Genomic DNA, 20,376 nt, shown 5'->3' on the forward strand with positions numbered 1-20,376 from the left:
TTATTCATATGAATAAAATGGTACAGGTGGACGCTATAGGGTTCTCCTAAACAAGGAAGGCGAGTGCCATTACCAAATAAACCGTCATTGTGCGGCTCCTGGAAAATGATATTTCTCCACCCCTTTTCCTCAATTTGCACCCCCTCTTTGCTTTACGTTTCCTAAAAGGGAGATGATTCTTTCACCCCCCCCCCCCACCTTAGGATTATGCGCCCCCTGTAACCTGATTTGGCGTCAAAAAACGTTAAAGTCTTCCCAAGATTCTGTTAAAAGGGAGTGGGGTGCATAATCCTATAGTGGGGATGAAAAAATCATTTTCCTTCCTAAAAAATGAATGTATTTCGTTTGATTTTCAGGGGAAAAAAGAGACAAAGGAGGCAGAAATGCGGGAAAAGGGGGGTGTAAATATCATTTCCCGGCAAACATAAGACATCAGAGACGAAGAACGTGGAAGATAACCATCCATTCCTTCATTATTTGTGAGGGCAAGAATAAATGGAAGAGGCAGCGAGCCAGAGGCTTCTAAAGCAACAATCAGTACATACACACATCCAATGGTGTAATGTCTCGTCATGCTGGATTAACAATGCTGCAGACTCTCCCTATCACGGTAGCTCGCAGCCCTACATATTACGGTGTTCCCACTCTTTCAATCCCAACAAAACCCACTCGAAGAACGCCTCGTCGCCTAATTCTAGGGTTAGGAGCTTCGTTTTTGGAGCGATTTGTGAAAATGATAACAGGAGGAAGCTCTTCTTTCATGGCATCTGCCAAACAACAAGGAATCTCAACCGTTGAGCAGGTAAACCTCCTCATTTGAAATTTCCTTTCTCTTTTTTTTTCTTTGTTTTTATCTTCATTTTGTATTTTGTTTTAGCTTTTCTTATAATAGAACCAATTGAGATGACTAATGTTCTGTTCTGGGTTATGTCTTAAAAGGTGCTGAAGAGCGTGGAATGGCCTGAAAAGTTCCCCTTCAAGGAGGAGGATTTTCGGCGCTTTGACGAGTACTTTCTATTAGCTTTCTTACTAGGGTTTTGATTAAACACTTGAATACATGGATTTTATAATCCAGGATTGTAAAATCCTGAAATTTACCTAGCTAAAACCTGGATTTTACAATCCTGAAAATGCACAATCTAGGGTTTTGCTTATAAAATCTAGGTTTTAGTTTATAAATTCTAGGTTTTAGCTTGTGAAATCCAGGATTTTACAATCTTGGATTATAAAATCTTTGTATCCTAACGGCCTGTAGGATTTCTTGGCATAGCTGTTTTTTACCCTTCATTGCATGTGTTTTTTCCTGTTTTTATGGTGTTCAGAAGCTGCTTTATTTTATTAATTATTTTATTACTAGCCCATTATGCTTAAGTTTTAGGCAACTGAAGAGAAGATAATTCATCGCAAAGGCTTTTGCTTCTTTTGATACAAGCCCAATTTGTTGAGGGAATAGTAGTTGGTACTTGGATAGCTGGTCTTGTGGAATTAAGTTAAGCTTTGGGGTTAAATTTTGTATTTCTAAAACACATTGCTTGGTTTCTTTGGTAGATCATCCGATTCAATGTTCTATTCGGCTCCTCGCTTTGTTACACATATCGATGACCCCGCTATTCGTGCACTTACCAGCTATTACTCAAAAGTTTTCCCGCCAAGCAACACTCCAGGAATATGCCTACTAGATTTGTGTAGCAGCTGGGTAAGCAATTTCCAATCTTCTATGAGGGGCAGTCAATCTTTACCCCCTAAAATAATCCTTTTTTTTTATTGGTATTTGTAATCCATTATTATTGAATAAAATTGTTATCTTAATAAGGAAAAACTCCAAACTTCTATACTCACATATATACATACATATGTATGTGTTTTGTATATGAATTTATCTTAACTCAGATGATTGCTTTTATCTATCTAGGTGAGCCATTTTCCAGCGGGATACAAGCAAGATAGGATAGTAGGCATGGGTATGAATGAAGAAGAACTCAAGCGGAATCCGGTATCTTTACAAAGTTGCCAGATATGGTTGAAGTTATTTTCCACTATGTTTTCTAGACCAAAGCATAGATACATTTGAAAAAGAAATCCATCTTTGCAAAGTCCGAAATTCAAAACCTCACAAGTCTGTATGGGTTATTTTTAGTGAAAAGTTCTGTGGTCATAGGGTTAGGATCTCTTTGTTATATCTTGCACCTGGCTTTCGCTTTTGCTATGAATTACATGTAATGTATTTAAATGCATTTTGGAAAGATAACGTAACACAAGCAGAAAGCTGTAAACGGTGATAATTATAGCCTAGTTTGGAGTACTATACGTTTTTTGTACCTCATTGTATTGTTGTGATAAAACACACACACATGTATGCTATTTTTAATAATTGTATCAACCAATGCTTCATAACGCTTTTAATAATTCTCAATGTCTTTTTTCAGGTTTTAACAGAATATATTGTACAAGATTTAAATGTAAACCCCAAACTTCCATTCGAGGATAATTCTTTCGATGTTATAACAAATGTGGTATGTCCTTTTATTTGTATATCTGCTTAATATTTTTCTCTTCTATAGGCCGTCTTCCTAGTCCCTTCCTTTACAGAATTCATTTGTATTGTCGGGGCTTCCTATGCCTGTGATCTTGGAGGCACATAGCATCAGTATAACAGCAACATTTATGGATACAACAACTGAAAAAAAAAATGTCTTTCCTGATTAACTAATAATGGAGCCTCAAATATCTTCATGTTGGATAGCATTGGGACTTCATGTATTCAAATTAGGTAACGTCAGACAAGTAAAACATGCCAGTTTGCGCAATTATTAAAACATGGCAATGCAAATATCAGTAGCCATGTAAAAATGTTGTTCTTGTTTCGTAAAATCTCAGTCATTTATTGCATCATTTGGTAATTGAGTAATGAGCTGAGAGGAGAAAACAACCAGAAATTCTGGAAAGTAAAGAGTTTGCATGACAGCTAATATTGTGCATGGTGTTCACCACTGGGTCATAGCTCATCATTTCATAAAAGAAAAATTACAGTTAGAAGCAAATGGAGTTCTACTATCCACGACTCTAAACAAATTAACATTATTTTGACAAAGTCCGTATTGGAAGAGAAGTTTACCTCATCATCAAGTAAGGTGTCATTGCTGGGATATTTTTTAAGGGAAATGTCAAAGCATTCATTCTTTGGATATTTTATGTTTCATTCATTGCTATTGTATCACAGGGTACGGGTACATTTCAATATTTCATTTATCTCTATTTATGTGAAGTGTGCTCAGTATTTCATGTGATCTTTCCTTCTAACTTCGTTTTTATTGTTGATACCTTTCGGAAATTCTATCTTTGTTTTGAAATTCCCATTCAGTATATGTCATGATCCTATGTTGTATAAACGATGAATTTGTCTAGACTCCTGTTTCATGAATCAAAATAAAATTGAGGCTACTCCTTTTAACACAGAAGTTAACCTATACTTCTTGGATGTTTAGTAACTTTATGACCTTAGGCTTTATACTTATCAACAGGTTTAATTAATAAGGGATGATGACGGCAGTCACTCTCACTTTTGACAAATGAATAACCTCCCTACCATTCTAAGAAAAGATATTTTATGTATTCAACTTTAATAATGAAGTTAATGAACATATATATAGTGGGAAGATTATGTTTTCTTTAAAAGGCCCAAAGGAATTGTCCTTCGAAAGAGATAAAAAAAAAAAGTCTAGAAATGCTCTGAAATCCTCTCTAAACCAAAACTTATCTGTGGTTTAACATGATCAAAACATGGTGGAGATATTCATGGTAGTGCGTGCTCAAGTATTGACTCCATGTGAAGCTTGTTATGTGAATTTGGTATTGATATTCGTCTCTGCTGTTTAATCCTCTTTCCTATTAGTTTTCTGATCAACAAAAAGTACTATAATATTTTTTGGTTGCTTACTGGTTACCAACAAGTCAACTTTGTTACAATATGCTGTTAAACTGTTGAGTATCTCATTCTCTTAGACTTGAGAAAAAGTATCACATCTACTTGTTTTATATTCTTAGCATGCAGCCCATCATACATTACAAAACAATTATATTTTGAATACTCTCCTGTTTGAATGTGTTACACCTTGCAGGTTAGTGTTGATTATTTGACCAAGCCAATGGATGTTTTTAAGGAGATGCAACGGATTCTTAAACCAGGAGGTGTAGCTATAATGAGGTGATAGTTGTTTATGGTTTCCTATAATTTGATCCCTGCTGTTGCATTTTGATGTTGTAAGTGCATTTTGTTTGGAGATCTAAATGTAAATTTTTCTGTCTTTTGAAGAGATACAACAAGCTTTTATTCAGGTGAAAGAAAAAAGTGCAAAATACAAATTACAAGAGGACCAGAGATGGTGTTAAATTTTTACCGAAATCTATACGAAACGACCAATTTTTTTAATTTCTATACACCGAAACTCATACCGGAACTAAATTACATACCGAAACCAAAAACCGTAAGTGTATTATAATATATCGTATTCTATATCAGAATGTATTACGTAATTATATTTATATAGAATGCATCTTAAATGTGGTGAATATATCGTATTCTATATCAGCATGTATTACATAATTATATTTATATAGAATGCATGTTAAATGTGGTGTATGCATTATGAATTACATGTGAAATGTGTTATTTACTGAATTATCAAACATATGTGATGGCACGTCTCTTTGTTCGTGAGAAAGTGTCTTCTCAGGTTATCTCAAATCCATTTGTTCAGTCTGCTTCTCAGTTGGATGCTATATTTACTAAGGCTATAGTTCAGGCTCGTCTTCATAATATTATTGGCAAGCTATGCATGTGTAATTATCTATGCTCCAGCTTGAGGGGGAATGTAGGAGAATCAAGAATATATGAGATGAGGCCTATCATTTGTAAAGTTGCTGGGAGGTCTTCTATTGTCACGGGTTTAAATTGTAAAGGGGTTTCTTTGTAAATTTTTTTCCTGTAACTTAAGTTGCATAAGTGTGACTTATGTGTGGGGCCTCTTTGGGGGTTCTCAAACTGCACAGATAATGAGGGTTCCTGAGTTTGGTTCTGTCAACCCAACGATCACCTCTCTCCTCTACCTCTTTCCTCTCTTCTAGCTCTCCCTCTGTACTTCTCTTCTTCTCTTGTGTTCTTATTTATTTTTCTTCATTCTTGATATATCTTGATTTATATCCAAATCATGTCAATGGGCAGGAGAAGTGAAAAAATGAGGGTGGATTTATCATCCCCCGATGGAGAGAGAGACTATTAGAAAGATATTTTCAAGCAAAAAATACTACTATTTTAACCAAGAGAGATGATCTTCCATGAGATCATCTCCTTCAATTCGGGCAAATGATACAAAGATGGAAGCCCATCTAAAGATGCCATTATTAGAAAATCGCTTGTTATCAATGGTCCTAACTGTTCTATCTTTGCTTATAGTATCTAGATAGCTGTTCAATAATTATCTTCATTGTAGGCCCCATCAAATGGATGATTCAAATCATGCTGACATCATGTTGCTGAGAAAGGATTTATCATCTCCCTATATGTATGGAGGTTGAAAAAAAGAAGGAATTGTATTAATGAAAATGGACCCGCCCATAACATGCTACACTGATCATTAAAGCATCAAATAAAACACAAACACATTTTCATCTCAAGAATGTGATTAACATAGTATTTTGGAAGTTTTTCGTCACTTGAAATTTGGAGAAACTGGTTCATAGAGGTGTGGTGGAATATGGATAAGACGTCTTAAAATTGTTTTTTTTTTTTAAATGGTTACATCTTAAAAATGTTATCCTTTTTCAATAGAAATTATCTAAAGCTTGAATTGTGTGCTTAAGAAATAATTGGAGAACCCCATTAAAAAAAAGGAATAATTGGAGAACCCTGTAATCATTTACAGAATAATTGTGAACATAGATTTGACCAAACTTTAAAGTGAGACATTAAAAACTGCTGTTATTGATTAAATAATTCTTAATTTCCTTTTCCATGATGTCGTTGCAGTTTCTCCAATCGTTGCTTCTGGACAAAGGCTATCTCCATATGGACATCAACTGGTGATGCTGATCATGCTTGGATTGTTGGGTCCTATTTCCATTATGCTGGAGGCTTTGAACCCCCTCAGGTACGTCAACAAGAACATGTATATTTGATTGAAATGGTATTTTAAGCTTAAAAACATGTAAATGCAAGAACATAAGAACAATTATTATATTCTTATATTATAGAGTAGAAAGAAAACAAAGTGACTATTTCAACTACCCTTTTACCAAATGGATGTAAAAGATGCCTTCTAGTCATGAAGTTTCACTCATGGTGGTTACATGCATGACATGCAAGGATTTAGAAAACAAAATGACTATTTCAAGTACCCTTTTCCCAAATGGATTTGAAAGATTTCTTTATTCATTAAACTTCACTCATGAAGGTTACATGCATACATGCATGGATTTTCACTTAATCCACCTCTGAATTGTTCATTATAGAAATTAAGAGAGTTGAAGACAATATCTCATTTGGATAGTGCTTTTTGTTGGAACTGTTAAGGTCGTGTGTTCAGTATCGATTATTTACCAAACAAAGAGAAGATAGATAGTATTGTTTTCAGGGTATCTGAATGAGATCTATTTCATCTCTTTTAAGCCCCGTCCTACTTAAATAATATTGATGATATAGTAGATATTATTCTGATGCAAGATTTGTATGCTTCCTATTTAAATTAGATAATTTTGCTTTCAAATCTAGGATAAATCATCTAATGAAGTTTTATTGGTAAATGGATTTGCATTTTCACTTGCAGGCCATGGATATTTCTCCTAATCCTGGGCGCTCAGACCCTATGTATGTTGTGTTTTCTAGAAAGGTGACCTCTGCCTAATCCTGTATTACTTGAAATTCCTGGTCTCAAATATATAGAAAGAAGGGTTCCATAGTTTGCATGCAAATGGTATTTATTTTCAAGAAATGCCTTGAAAATAATGAAATCCAAATGCTTTAAAATATCACTGCTAAGTGCTAACAACTTTGCTTTAGTTATCCAAAAATTGTTCAAAATTAGTTCTAATATTATGGAAAATGACGAGTCAAGGATGAGAAGCTTTGAAAACTGACACTTGGAAGATTAATACCATAAGCAAATGGCTGTAAAGATGAAAAACTCTAATGTCAAAGGATCTAAATTGTACCAGAAAAATAGAAAATTACTGTTGGATTGATATTAATTTTGCTGTGTAGTAATTTTTCAAGGCTCTCCGGAGAATGTTAATATCCGCAAAAACACGCGTTTTGCTCCCTATCTAGAATTATTATTTTATTTTATTTTTAAATTTACCCCATACAACTTACAGTAAGTCGTAGGAACTGTTGAAGAACTTCTAAATAGAAGAGATAGAGTCGAAGTACCAAGGTACCAAGACATAAGGATATCTGTACAGACGCATGCTTTCTTACTTCACATCCATGTCTTATCAAGATTTTATTTGTTGGTGAATTTAACTCCACCATTATTTTTCAGTGTCATTATAATTGCACTTTGATGACTTGGATCCAATGGGGGCACCCTTGCAGCTGGTTTTTGCAAGGGGACTGCGCGCCCTATCAAAACATGGTCGTGTGGATATCAATAGCCTCTATATTATCATAAAATAAAATAAAGGATCAACAAAAATAGGCTCTACTTAAACTGCGAGGTGATTTGGAGTCAATCCAGTGATTCATAAAAGTCACTTAAAAAGGTAATGAAAATCAACTGAAGATAGTTTGGTTCTTCTGCTGTTGAAGATTGTTACGTGACTAAAATACAATCTGTTTAGAATATAGTCTAGGTAGGACTTTTAGAGATAAGGGCTATCTAGATTAGGGATTTTCTATAAATAACTAACTTGTATGCAACCTTTCTTGAAAAATTGAAGAAATTATCCCTAGAAATTGTGTCTTTGTGCACAGAGGACTGATCCTTCCCTCGAAGTGGATCAAGAGCACATCATATTTAAGTTGGGGAGAAAGAGATGAATGGCATGCTGTAGGGTGGACAGCCCTATAGCTATCTGCAATCAAAAAGTACGGTGGAGCCCACATTGTTGGGTGATCCAAACCAGTGGATGAGATTTTTTGGGCATGGCCTGTTTATACTGGGGCCCAACCAATGAATGAATTAGATCATCCAATTATAAGGGCATCACCATACTTTTTCTGCACTTGTAAGCTATACAATCGTCCGCCATATAAAAGATTTTACAAGGAGGAACATAATGTGAGGGACCTACATGAACTTTGGTCTTATCCTGGACGGCTGGACGGAAATCCCTTCTGACTACAAAAATCAACGACTAAGTTTTTCTCGGGGGAACCCTAAATTAGGCTAGATCGATCGAAGGCCTAGGATCATCCGATCAAGGTGATCTTAGCTTGATTTGGTCTGCTATGGTTGCTGTTCGAATCAACAGGTAAACAAGGTGAAAGTGGGGCCCAATAAATGTCTTGTAGGAAGGAGGACAAAAGTGGCTTTTTCCCTGTGCACTTATATTTACATTGCAAGGGTTGTACTGGCCATTTTTCTAAAAGTGAACATTGGGTCCCACTGGGCAGATACATGTTTAATTGGGACCGCTGGTCTGGTATTATTATGAGGAAGCCCAAATGGTACAAATCCCTGCCCAACAGAGTAGATCGTGGCCTGCATTTGTCCTCCCAAAATGATAATAATAAAGTACAAAGTAGATTGAGCCGAGTCTCTTTTCTACAGTCCCTGCTTTGCAAAGGTTAAACATTCTCTGTTCATCTTTCTCCCTTCCTTACTTTTAATAATTTGTCTGAGTTGTGGGGGACAACCCACCCCTGTCTTCTCTTTAGATCTTTTAAAAGGAAGCAAGCAAATATAGGGATCAAATAACTTATATTACTATCTTATGTTAGGGAAATGATATTTCCACCCCCTTTTGTTTCTCTTCTTCACCTTCAAGCACAAAATAAACCAAAAAGGGTAGACATCAAGGGCAACAGCCCGGTCGTCTAGGCTCTGAGATGTCCTCCATCCACTAAAGCCCACATTCCCATCATGGGCAACAGCTCAAAATTCGCACCAATATCTTAATCTAGACACGCTGCGCGGAGTCAGGAATTTTCAGTTGCCGGGGGGGGGGGGGGGACTAATTTGCACTTGCCCGCATTGGTCATTGGGGGGCCATGGCCACTAAACTTGCTAAGAATGCATGTACAGCCAAAAACCATATTAGAGATTTTGCAAATCATTGTGGGGGGGGGGGGGGGGGGGGGGCATGGCCCCCTCATGCTATATGTGCCTCCGCCTAGTCGACCGTCCACGATGTGCTTGACCAAATGAACAGTCGAGATTACAAAGGAAAATGAACATTGGACACAAGAAAAGAGGCTTCCAACATTGGATACTTGGGCTTTTGAGTCGTTAGAAAGAAAGTAGAGACAAGGCAATCAATAGCCCTTTTCTTTTCAAAGGTGGGGTATATACTTTAGAAATTCAGCCAATGCTACACAAATTTGTTCAAAACCAGGACCCCTGTCGTGATGCACAACAGATATGGATTCAAGCCACTGGGACTGTTCTCCACAGGGATAGAAATCCTCGGATAAGGTGTTCCTGGGATTGTCCACGCTGCTCGTATAGAATTCAACCGCTTTTTTTAATCCTTGTATTAGCTGTTCCTGGAATGTTTGCATGTACCTGCAAACAACGAAACCAGAAATAAAATATAACTGCAGCATCCCTTTGAAGGGGGACTTCTATTCAATGATTTTTTATTATTTTTTTTTAATGGAGAGACGTCTATTCAATGATTGAAACAATCATCTCAAAAACTCTACGCCATTGGATGATCCTACAACTAGGGGTGCAATTTGGGTCGGATCGGCTTGAGCCTACCCAAATTTATGGTAAACACCCAACCCAAATTCCCAAAATCGACCCTACAACCTCAGGCTGGTAGATTTTCTTGCTCAATGTGTGACATTGGCTTTTTATTTTTCAATCATCCATTAAGAGGCCACAAATCAGAGGGTTAAAAATGTCTAATCGGGGAGAGTTTTTGGACAGATGGAGCCCAGTGAATGAATGGTTTAGATCATCAAACAGATGGCCCCCATCTGTACATTTGCATGTAAATATTTCTTTAGGCAAAAAGCACACGAATCGAATAGCAGCTCTCCTTGAAACAATTGAACTGAACATAGAACATAACATGGTACCTTTAAAGAGAGTCGCAAAATCTAACCGCTCAATTTATGGGGGAGGACTGGATGGTATCATCGTGATTCATAGCCTTGGCATGCATGTGGATGGCCTCAAATGCCTGCATGCATGCGCTTGAGAATCCCGTCAATGCCTGGAATATGTTGGGGAGGCTCGTACGCAGATTGTTCAGTGTCATAGCGTGGCTGACTTGAACTGATCTCAGATACTTGGACTTCTCATTCTCCACCCTCTTTCTGAAGGCATCCATCTTCGCACGTTTGACTGATAACGGATTATTTGGACTGAGGGTGGAGGCACCATTGTTGACTAAACTCTCACTGAACTTGTTTTCCATCTTGCTTAGCATATTTAGATTCTTCTCCAACCTATTTTCAAGCCGGTCGGCCTTCTTCCGCAGTTTGCGTTCTTCTGCATGCTGCAAGACTAAGGAGTGGATGGCTGACAGGAAGCTCTTAATGGCCTCGGATGCAACCTGTTAGGATTAGAAATAACCAAACATGAACATTTTAATAAAAGTGAACGGAGGGGATAACAACTATAGATATGCAGTCTTTACAAATGAAAATGTGGAACAAGTGAATCAACATTTTCTACTTCATTTACATGCTCTTGCAATGTTTTGTCATTTTTCCCTTCAGAGGTACATGTATGGCTGGAAAATGCACGTTTTAGGCATGAATGACATACACACACACTAGTTGATTTCGGACCTCCTTTTTTCATGTGCTCTTTGGATTATTTCTTCTTGCTTTTATTAATTATATTGTTTTTTAGCCGACCCCAACTAGTTTGGGACAAAGGCTTTGTTGAGTTGAGTTGAGTTTACCTATTGGCATGCATGTATTTATGATGTGTTGCTGATATGTTTTTCGTTTCCATAACTACTCATTATTTCTATATTTGCTTGAAACTGTTTCATTCTTTTCACTCCCCCCAAACCCACCCACGCCTCCCCCCCTTTCTCTTCACGCACACACACACACACACACACACACACACACACACAAAAAAAATACTTGCAGGAACTTGTTTTGTCCAACTATGATTTATGTGCCTCTGTACTGTGAGATTAATTTGTTTTTCATTCACTCTTGACAAAATGTCAACATCCTAAAAACATCCAAGCAATTTGATCATAGATCCATATATCAACATCTTGACAGCTCTAGAAACTTTCCATCGGAGACAGTAACAAGCCTTGTGTCATGACATGTAATAACTTAGGATGCTAATCAATTCAAGTATTAAATGTAAGTGATGTAAACCAAGTCCTAGGTTAAGTTCTGTTAGGAACAACCACTTCATTACAAAACACAACACAGGAAAGGGCAAGAAAGAGTACAAAATAAATTATTTTTCCCCCTTGAAGTGTAGCGAATGCTACAAAAGCCGCCAGCTTTTTCTTTTTCATTTTTTAAATGGCAAAAACTGCCAGCTTATAAAACCTGCCAAACTGATGCTATGATCCTCATCAAAGTCATGGAGCCAGCATCATAAAGTTCTACACATACACCCGTGCATACGCACACACAGGCACACAAATGCACATGTGCACATGCGTACACATGCGAATGCGTACACACGCGCATGTGTACACTATGAAATTCAGGTAAGTTTGGTAGATTTGTTATGAACATGATTTCTCAAGATAATAGAACAGTATACACAAAACTTAGCACAATATCAAGGCAGGTAGTACCGTTTCAGGTAACCGGTTGAGGGCAAGTAGCCATTCTTCACAGAGGGCATGGATTCCGGGTGAAGAATTCGTTGGGTGGTTATCTAGAAGGCATTCAGTGAGTACGACCCACTGACTGAGAGTGTGTACATAGTCACATTGAGATTTGAGGAGGTTGCAGAAGGATTTGTACCAGGCAGTGACCTCAGTTTCGAGCTGGGCTGTGGCCTGGAGATGGTAGTCCGTCGTGGGTTCAGTGCTTGGGTGGTTGTTGAGATGGTTCATCTGCTGGGCAATGTGGTTCTGAACCTGATGGCACTCATACATTGTTCTCCACATCTGCGCCAGCCTGAAAAAAGGTAAAAGACAGAAGGAATAAATATGAGAGATGAAAATAAAAACAAAAGATAAAAAATTAATAAATAAGTAAATAAATATGAGAGATGAATTCCTTAGGATGATGATGATATTATAGTATGTCATAGTAAAGGGTTTTTTCGCTTCTGGGCTCATCACCACTAGGATAGTTGCCAGAAGCAAGAGCCACTGACAACAAGGAATAGAAAATAAGCTATTTTATCATCAAATTGGGTCTAGGAATCATGAAGCTCTGAAGTGGCATTTGCACCCACAGAAGAAGAGTCATATATAACCGTAATGTAGGTTTTGGTCTTCTCAACACCCATTGAAATAGAAAATTAAAACTCGGCAGCAAATAGAACAAGAACAGAAAACACTCTAAGACAAATTAATAGCTAATTGAGTTTTGAAACATGGAACCATAAATTTATAGGAACTATTAGGAAGTAATCGACAAAATGACCTAAACTAGCAAAATGATTGATACGAAATTATTTGGAAACAAGAAATTTAAAAAGGGTGCCAACTGCCAACATATGTAAAATAATTCATTGAAAAACGTGAGGAAAATGAAAGCAAACACAAAATATAGAAGGTAACCCACAAGGTCATTAGAGTACAAAGAAGTAATAATTCTGCCTCCATTTACCCGGAAAATAGTTCAACCAGTTGAAGATGCAACTCTTCATCCCTAAGCTTCAATATAGAAGTGCAAGATCTATTTATAGACTCATCCAAACACCTGAGCTCAGCCTGCAGAATCTCAATACTTGATCGGGTTCTCTCAATCCTCATCAAATCATGATCCCCAGCTTCTTGTTTCTGCAATAATACAGTTTTCTTTTTATACTGCAACTGAGCAGTCTCTTCTTCCTGCAGTAGCATATAAAGCATGTGGATTGATACAACTTTAATGATAAAAGCAGACAAATACAATTTAAACAAGATAGAGATTGCCCTATATCTATATATAACCATCATTTTTACACCTCCAGCTAATGAATCTGTTACTTCATTGACATCACACAAACAGTGGTTGAGCTAAGCAACAATGGATGGTAATGTCAACCACACTTATGTAACAAGATTAAAACAGAAATAATATGGTCACAGGGTTGTAGCCTAAAGGTCTGGCATTATCAATGTTAATAGGAAATAATTCTTTTCCATTTCAAGTTCGACTGTAACTAGATCGAAACAGAAATAATATGGTCACAGGTTTGTAGTCTTATAAAGGTCTGGAGTTGATCCTAAAATCAGGATGTTGTGACCATGGTTTAAAATTTCGGTTTCGGTAACCATTTCGGACCCCACCGAAATTTGGTAATTTTGTTCGAAATTCAGGACCAAATTTCAGACCGAAATTCCGAAATTTTGTAACACCTTTTTTTTTTAATAAATAATGGCATTTAATCGAAATTTCAGACCGAAATTACCGAAAATGGCGAAAAATGAAATTTCGGAAAATTTCGGTTTCGGTCCCCACCGAAATCCAAAATTTCGGATTTCGGTCGAAATTTAAAACCATGGTTGTGACACAGGAGCTCAAGGATACATCACTATCGATGTTAAAAAACAAGAAGTTGAATAGGAAATAGGTCTTTTCAATTTCAAGTTCAACTATGCCGAAGAACCCACCAATTTTTCTTTTATAAAATTAGAGTCTGCACTCAAGTACCGAACTACATACACTTTTTTATTGTACGATAAAACCACAGCCCAGATTCTTCAAAATTGCTGGGACCCCCAGCAATAAAGACCCAATAAATTTTTCTGCAAATTTTCACATCGATACCAATGGTATTTTAAAACTATTATCAACTCTACCCCCTCTGAGTTAATTCTAGTCAAGTTCTATGATATTTTATTTATAGATGTCGTGTGTCTTATCTCATGGAATAGGATATGGATACGTGTCCTGCATTTTTTAAAATGATGAGTCGTATCTCCATTCCCATGTGCGTACCTGTATTTGTATCTGGGTATCATAGATGTTTATGTCCCACCCATTTAGATTTGGATCCTTTGGATCCATCGAACTGTCCAGGTCCATTGACAGCCCTACGTCTAAACCAACCACATCATTTCACAATTATACCATAGAAGATTCCAGCATATTAAAATATTTGATTATTGGTCATATACTAAAAAAACATCTAATTCACTGATTAACCTTGTTTTATGACAATAGGGTAGTTACCTTAACTTCATCATAGAGCCTCTGTTCCTCAGCATAAAGTTTGTCCAATGTTGTGCTATGGCTACCGGATTTGCAAGCTTCGTAACCGGCACCATGAAATTCAACAGCATCCTGGTTAAGCTGAAGTGATTTGGAAGACCAACTCCAAGACAGTATACTGAAGACCTTTGCAGATTTGCTGCTATTCCCTGTACATGGAAGCGTAGGTCTTAGAAACTCAAGCAAACTTAATGAAGTGAATAAGATGATAATAGATGAAGAAACATGGAGCTTGGAAATCAAAAATGAAAATGAATAGGAAGCTTCTTCCATAATACCAGACCAGCAAGGTTCCAACATTAGTGCACTAAAAAAGAACTCTGATGTCTCCATACTGAAGTCACACACACACGTGTGCGTGTGTGTGTGTGGTGGTGGTGGTGGGTGGGGGGGGGGGGAGAGAGTCTCGTATTGCTTTAGAGGGTGAGTGCGAGAGTTAGGGTAAGGGATACCGCATAATTAAAGAGGTGTAGTGGGAATCGATAAAGGTTTCTTGATGATAGTTAATGAGGATTTTCGGTCAAAAGGTGATGATAAGGTTCTTAACTTTTGACAGTGAGGGTTAGTAGCTCACCATAACCATAGAAAATTGGCCTATATACTTTTTTAAATGGCAACCATATGTTCACTATTGTTGCGTGTGTGTATTTGTGTGTGTACAAAGAAATTCTGACTCTCGCCTTGCTTTAGAAAGTGAGAATGAGGGTGAGTGTTGGCTTATGGGGGCCAACCGTCCTCCTTAGGGGGCTGGCTTACGGGCGCCAAAAGGGGCTTGACAGCCCTGCCTAAGGCGCATTCATGAGGTGTGCAGCACCTTATGTCCATCCCTCCCTTAGTAAGGGGACTCTGCACTGTCGTTGATAGCAGTACAAGGTGTTGTGTTGTGGTTAGCCTAGACTTTAAGAGAATTAGTTGCTCATCTCCCATCACCAATTGGTTTTGGGAAACTTGGTTGCGCTAACGATCCTACAGTCTGCAGACATAGTGTGGTACTTATGTGTTCTATAGACATTATGTGATTATGAATCTTCTTCCTCACAATAATTAGTGTCAATATACATTGACCCATTTACCAAAATTTGTTCTTGGAAAAGAAAACTGCAACGAAATTATCATTATAAATTCTCAGCGACTTGTTAACAATGTCAACAACCTAGTGCCTTGAGATAAAATTTTGCAACTATAAGGCCAGACATAATGCCTCGAAACAAGCAATAAACTTCATTTTCATATTGGAAGTAACCTTTCAGTGTACGTTTGACAATCTTCCACAACAAGACTTCCTGCAAATAAAAATATATCTTGATGTGGATCTTCTAGGTGTCCTAATAACCAGAATAGTCAGAATAAGAATAATCAATTACTTTTAAGGTTATTTGATCTTCATGTGAGCATAAATTCTTGATTCCTTGTAGACAATGCATAACATTGTAGACAACTTGTTAATGATACATATTAGAATGACATTGGTATTTTACAAGCATGCCAACCACATAGGTTACGTCTAGGTAGATGCAGACTTAAGCATACATGATACTCCGAATTGTGGAACCATAAGGGCTTCTCATCTGCTCCCATTCTATATCTTAAAACTGACTGAATATATCACCCTCAAACATAGGGCCATTACTAGTAAAGCATTTATCCATGTTGAACCTCTTAAGGGCCTTACCAACATAGGCTTTCTGAGATAATTCAGCACTCCTCGAGTCCTATCTAAGTGAACCCCAAGTCATATCACATGGGATGTTTCATCAAGACCCTTCATGCCAAATTTCCTAGATAGAAATAAAACCAAACATAACCAAAAAGATAGCAACGGAGGAATTCATAACTGTTGGGCCGAATAAGTACTCAAGCCAAAAGTCTATCTTTGCTTGGCTTCGACACCACATGGACAAATTACTACTAATAAATAGCACATCATCAACACATAACACAAGGAAGATGAACTTTGCTCCCTTTGACCTTAAGATGTTTCATTATTCTACAATAATTTTCTTTAACCCAAAACACAGAACACTTGATGAAACCTTAGGTATCATTGTCGAGAAGCCTCCTTTAGCCAGTATATAGAACTTTTAAGTCTATAAAATATATATGTTCCTTATCTTCAACCTGAAAAACCTTCGGGCTCTGCCATAAATACAACCTCATGCAAGTCATCATTCAGAAAAGTAGTTTTAACATCGATGCGGCTTTAGGTCAACATGAGTTACTAATGTGCTGACTATCCTTGGAAAATCTTCCTTTGAAACCAGAGAGAAAGTTTCTTTATAGTATGCTCCCTCTTTCTAAGTGAAGCCATTACAACTAGACTTTACCCTTGGAGTCATGTTTGGCTTTGAAACTTATTTGTAACCAACTAGCTTGATTCCCTTTGGAAACTCATTGAGCTCCTAAACGTGGTTCATTTCCATTGAAAGCAACTCTTCCTTCATAGCTTTAAGCCATTGGGTAGACTAGTGTTCATTATGGTTTGATTGAAAGAGATGGGATCATCATTCATCTCTCCATAATCACACTCATTCAGATAGAATACACAGCCATCATCAACCTTAAGCAAGTTGTCAAGTTCATTGGACCTGGCAACACCTGCTAATCCAAGAAGATTTGAGACCTTTCAAGGCCGCAAAAAATGGTAAGTTCTAATAAAAACCATTGAGTTCCACGAGAAAACTTAGGAGAATAAGATCCTAAATACACATCTAATTAAGGAGAGTTCTCTATAGTATGTACTTCAACCATAAAAGAACTGAGGCCCCTCAAAATGACTTCCATGGCTAGCTAAATAAAGGAAACAAAGAAAAGACATATGCACAGACAAAGGGAGAGAGAAGCTACAGAAAAATAACATAAAGATAGCAATAAGTAATACTGTGGGAGAAAGAGCTAAATGAAGAATGTATATAAAAAGGTTTCAAGGGTTGTACTCTCATGCTTTTTACAACTTATTTCTTCCAATGAAGATTATCTACTAAGTAAACCAAAAACAACATTGAAAAGCTACTATTCTAAGAGGCTGAAATTCTAAAAGGTCTGAAGATGTCATTACTCTTAGAGTCTTCTAAATTGTGGCGAAGGTGGTTGCCTCCATTGACATCCAGAAGAACAGCTATCTCCTTTACCCCTGCTGAAGCTTTCAGAAAATAATCATCAAGCTCCTTAACGATACCCGCCAAGCTCTTCTTGCTCCTCCAAACCACCATAGCCATGTCAGTGTCTTTAGTATACCAGCTCACCATAGACGAATTATCATCCATCAATTCTCTTGCAGGAGATTTCTCTATAAGTGGCGTCAAAACAACATCAACTTGAATTTCATCTTCATGTTCTTCCTCGAACTCCGTATTAGTGTCAGCCCAGTCTTCTTCCTCATCCTGTTGAACAGCCCCATTTTTCTTTTGATTTAACGCTTGTGGAGTAGGCCCAAAAGGGTCCCAAAAATCCCATTTCGAGATTGAAATTGGTGGCGGCGGTGGGGTGGAACTGTTTTCCTCATCAATTTCAATAAATTCTTCTTGTAAATGTTCAACTTTCTGATCATCACAAACCCTTGTTACCCTTCTTTTATCAGGGCTAAAAGGCGGTGGAGGTGGAGGTGAAGGAGGCAATGGAGGTGGTGGAGAAGGAGGTAATGCCCGGCGTAAGGGAGTGTTGTTATCAAGGTCTAGGGTTTCTATCTCAGTGAATTGCCTAAGGGTTATTCCAGTGTTCTTCAAGGCTCGTAAATAAGCAATCTGGGCTAAAGCAAATTCACCTCTAAAACCCACTAACTGTTTCATCAGTTTCTTTCTCTCCTTGCACCTCTGAACGATCCCCTCTTTATCTATCTTCGAAGAAACACAACCCATTTTTTCAAAGATCCAAATGAAAGGGAAACAAGACAGAACCCACTTTTTGCTGCAGATTGTAAATCAATTAAGTAACGAAAATCCCAAATGCAGCCAATTTTTCTTACTTTTTTCAGCTAAAAGTGGAAGATTAAAAGAAGAAACCAAGAGGAATTTATAATTGGGAATCTAGCTTATAAACAAAGCAGTGAGGAAATTCCCTTCAACATCACTTTTACTGCAACTGAGCCAAAACCAGTGTTAGAAACAGAGCAGGGAAAAAAGAATCTTCAGAGAGAAAAAGCGATATCAATAATCGAGTGCTTTTCTGTTTCTGCCCTTTGCAAGAAAATAAACAGCTTCACAATCATGACACGCTGCCGGAAAGGGGAGCAATGTGCCAAATTCTGGACCATGTGCGCATCTTAGTAAGCAGAGCAAATAGATGATCGGACTACTTGAAAATCACCGTTTCTGCGTCCTATTCCATCTTTAATGGGAAGAAATGTAATTGCAGGATTCCTTCAACAATGGGAGGAGTGAGTTGACACCGAAAAAGAAGGCGCGTGTGCACTGTAGCAAGAGATGCGCACATTAGCATGGGATGCGCATGGTAACCAGCTCCGTTGTGATTTCGACACCACTGGGCGGAGTGAGGAGCGACCGAAAAAGAAGGCACGTGTGCACTTTGGCAAGGGATGCGCACATTAGCAAGAGATGCGCATGGTAACCAGCTCCATTGTGACTTCGACACTGGGAGGGGAGGACTGAGAATTGAGAACCGACTCAAAAAGAAGACAAGTGTAGACTTTAGCAAGGGATGCGCACATTAGCGGGAGTGCGCATGGTAACCAGCTCCATTTTAACTATCGAAATGCGTGGAATCCTCTCAATCTTGACTTAAGAAACGCTTCTAGATGCGTAAAAAAAAAAAAAAAACGTTGAAAAAGGGAAGCGGCGGGAAAAATAATGCCGGAGGAAATATTTTTCTCCGATCTTCAAACGTTAGTTGTTTCAGAGAGCAAAACCCTAGTTCGAGTGTGTTTCATCAACCTTCAAAACTCCTCGAATGATTCTGGTTTTATTTCCAGGAAAAAAAAATTCCAAATCAGCCATTTCATGAAAGCTAAAGATAACCGACAAGAAATCGTAATTTCAGGTTACCAGCTCGAGTAAAAAAAAAGAGGTCAAAAAGCAGTTCCAACGTGTAATTGTCTTTCTCCTCGGATTCTCATTTTTGTTCCCACTACTTGGAAGGTAGGCAATAGCAAAGTATTCTAGATCGAGTATATTTCCTCAACATGCTTTTCATTTATTCTCTCCCATTCACAGAGCATTAAATGAGAAAAATGTGGAAACCCCAGTTCGATCATTTTCAACAATCCCCACAGAGCTCTTCTACCACCATTCTAGATCCTCCAAGGCAGAGAGAAAAGGAATGAGTTCGTGGTTTCGGGTCTGGAGATCGATTCACAACACGAGAATGATAAATTCGCACCCCTCTTCTTCTCCCGGCCACCCAATTACTTAATGGGAGAGGATGTTTTCATGCCCTCTGCAGTATCCTCCGTTTGGTTGCCAGTAAAATTTTTATCCTAGGAGCTTTTTAATCCCAACAGTGAAATCAACGGGATTTGCTATGTTTTCTTTTCCTATAATTCTTAAAATTCCTGCCAAAATTTGTTGGAAATCTTCCGTGTAATGTAGGAGAAGAAGATAGGAAGATGCTTCGAGGCGCGTAAACGCTCTCCTTAAGATGATATTCGCTCCCACCAGTAGTGTGCAGAGGGGACCACGAACTCATCTCCAAGATACAATGAAGCCTGGTTCTAAATCGATTGTTTGACGACGTTCTGCACTGAACGGAATCAAGCCTGAATCACCTTTGAATTTTTCAAGTAATTGAGACCTAAGTGTTCTGTTTCTACAGAAAACAGAATACTTGAAGAGAACTTCTAAAACAGTAAAAACAGAAACTTTGTAGGGGTTTGGAGAGAGAGAATTGTGCTGGAAATAGTG

The 20,376-nt window shown here is 37.8% G+C and overlaps 2 protein-coding genes across 3 annotated transcripts; one reads left to right on the top strand and one right to left on the bottom strand.

The window, feature by feature from the left end:
* Positions 1-452: 452 nt before the first annotated feature.
* LOC143884259 (S-adenosyl-L-methionine-dependent methyltransferases superfamily protein) lies at positions 453-7,242 on the top strand. Its single transcript, XM_077387724.1, has 8 exons — positions 453-802; positions 940-1,007; positions 1,549-1,696; positions 1,913-1,993; positions 2,427-2,513; positions 4,119-4,204; positions 6,026-6,146; positions 6,822-7,242. The coding sequence occupies exons 1-8, from the start codon at positions 563-565 to the stop codon at positions 6,897-6,899; spliced, it is 909 nt and encodes a 302-aa protein (XP_077243839.1). The 5' UTR covers positions 453-562; the 3' UTR covers positions 6,900-7,242.
* A 2,076-nt stretch (positions 7,243-9,318) lies between these two features.
* Positions 9,319-18,780, bottom strand: LOC143884260 (benzoyl-CoA reductase subunit C, putative (DUF630 and DUF632)). Of its 2 annotated transcripts, none has more exons than XM_077387726.1 (6): positions 17,580-18,780; positions 14,486-14,673; positions 12,935-13,158; positions 11,947-12,274; positions 10,267-10,719; positions 9,319-9,719 (listed from the first exon to the last, which is right to left on the bottom strand). In XM_077387726.1, exons 1-5 carry the CDS (start codon positions 18,376-18,378, stop codon positions 10,270-10,272), a joined length of 1,989 nt encoding a protein of 662 aa, XP_077243841.1. In that variant the 5' UTR covers positions 18,379-18,780; the 3' UTR covers positions 9,319-9,719; positions 10,267-10,269. The 2 variants fall into 2 exon arrangements, with proteins under 2 accessions (XP_077243841.1, XP_077243840.1); XM_077387725.1 differs by having other exon boundaries at positions 10,241-10,719.
* Between the last annotated feature and the right edge of the window lie 1,596 nt (positions 18,781-20,376).

This window comes from Tasmannia lanceolata, unplaced genomic scaffold, assembly GCF_043159265.1.
Source record: "Tasmannia lanceolata isolate RefF3 unplaced genomic scaffold, GAP_Taslan_0.1 ptg000008l, whole genome shotgun sequence".
Lineage (NCBI taxonomy): Eukaryota > Viridiplantae > Streptophyta > Magnoliopsida > Canellales > Winteraceae > Tasmannia > Tasmannia lanceolata.

Excerpts from the sequence above, each read along its gene's own strand:
- LOC143884260 (XM_077387726.1), bottom strand. The coding sequence starts at position 18,378 with ATGGGTTGTGTTTCTTCGAAGATAGATAAAGAGGGGATCGTTCAGAGG. Across the intron at positions 13,159-14,485 it reads GGCTCTATGATGAAGTTAAG|GAAGAAGAGACTGCTCAGTT; the intron begins GTAACTACCCTA and ends ATGCTACTGCAG. Across the intron at positions 10,720-11,946 it reads TCAACCGGTTACCTGAAACG|GTTGCATCCGAGGCCATTAA; the intron begins GTACTACCTGCC and ends TAATCCTAACAG.
- LOC143884259 (XM_077387724.1), top strand. The coding sequence starts at position 563 with ATGTCTCGTCATGCTGGATTAACAATGCTGCAGACTCTCCCTATCACG. Across the intron at positions 1,697-1,912 it reads TAGATTTGTGTAGCAGCTGG|GTGAGCCATTTTCCAGCGGG; the intron begins GTAAGCAATTTC and ends TTATCTATCTAG. Across the intron at positions 6,147-6,821 it reads GAGGCTTTGAACCCCCTCAG|GCCATGGATATTTCTCCTAA; the intron begins GTACGTCAACAA and ends TTTCACTTGCAG.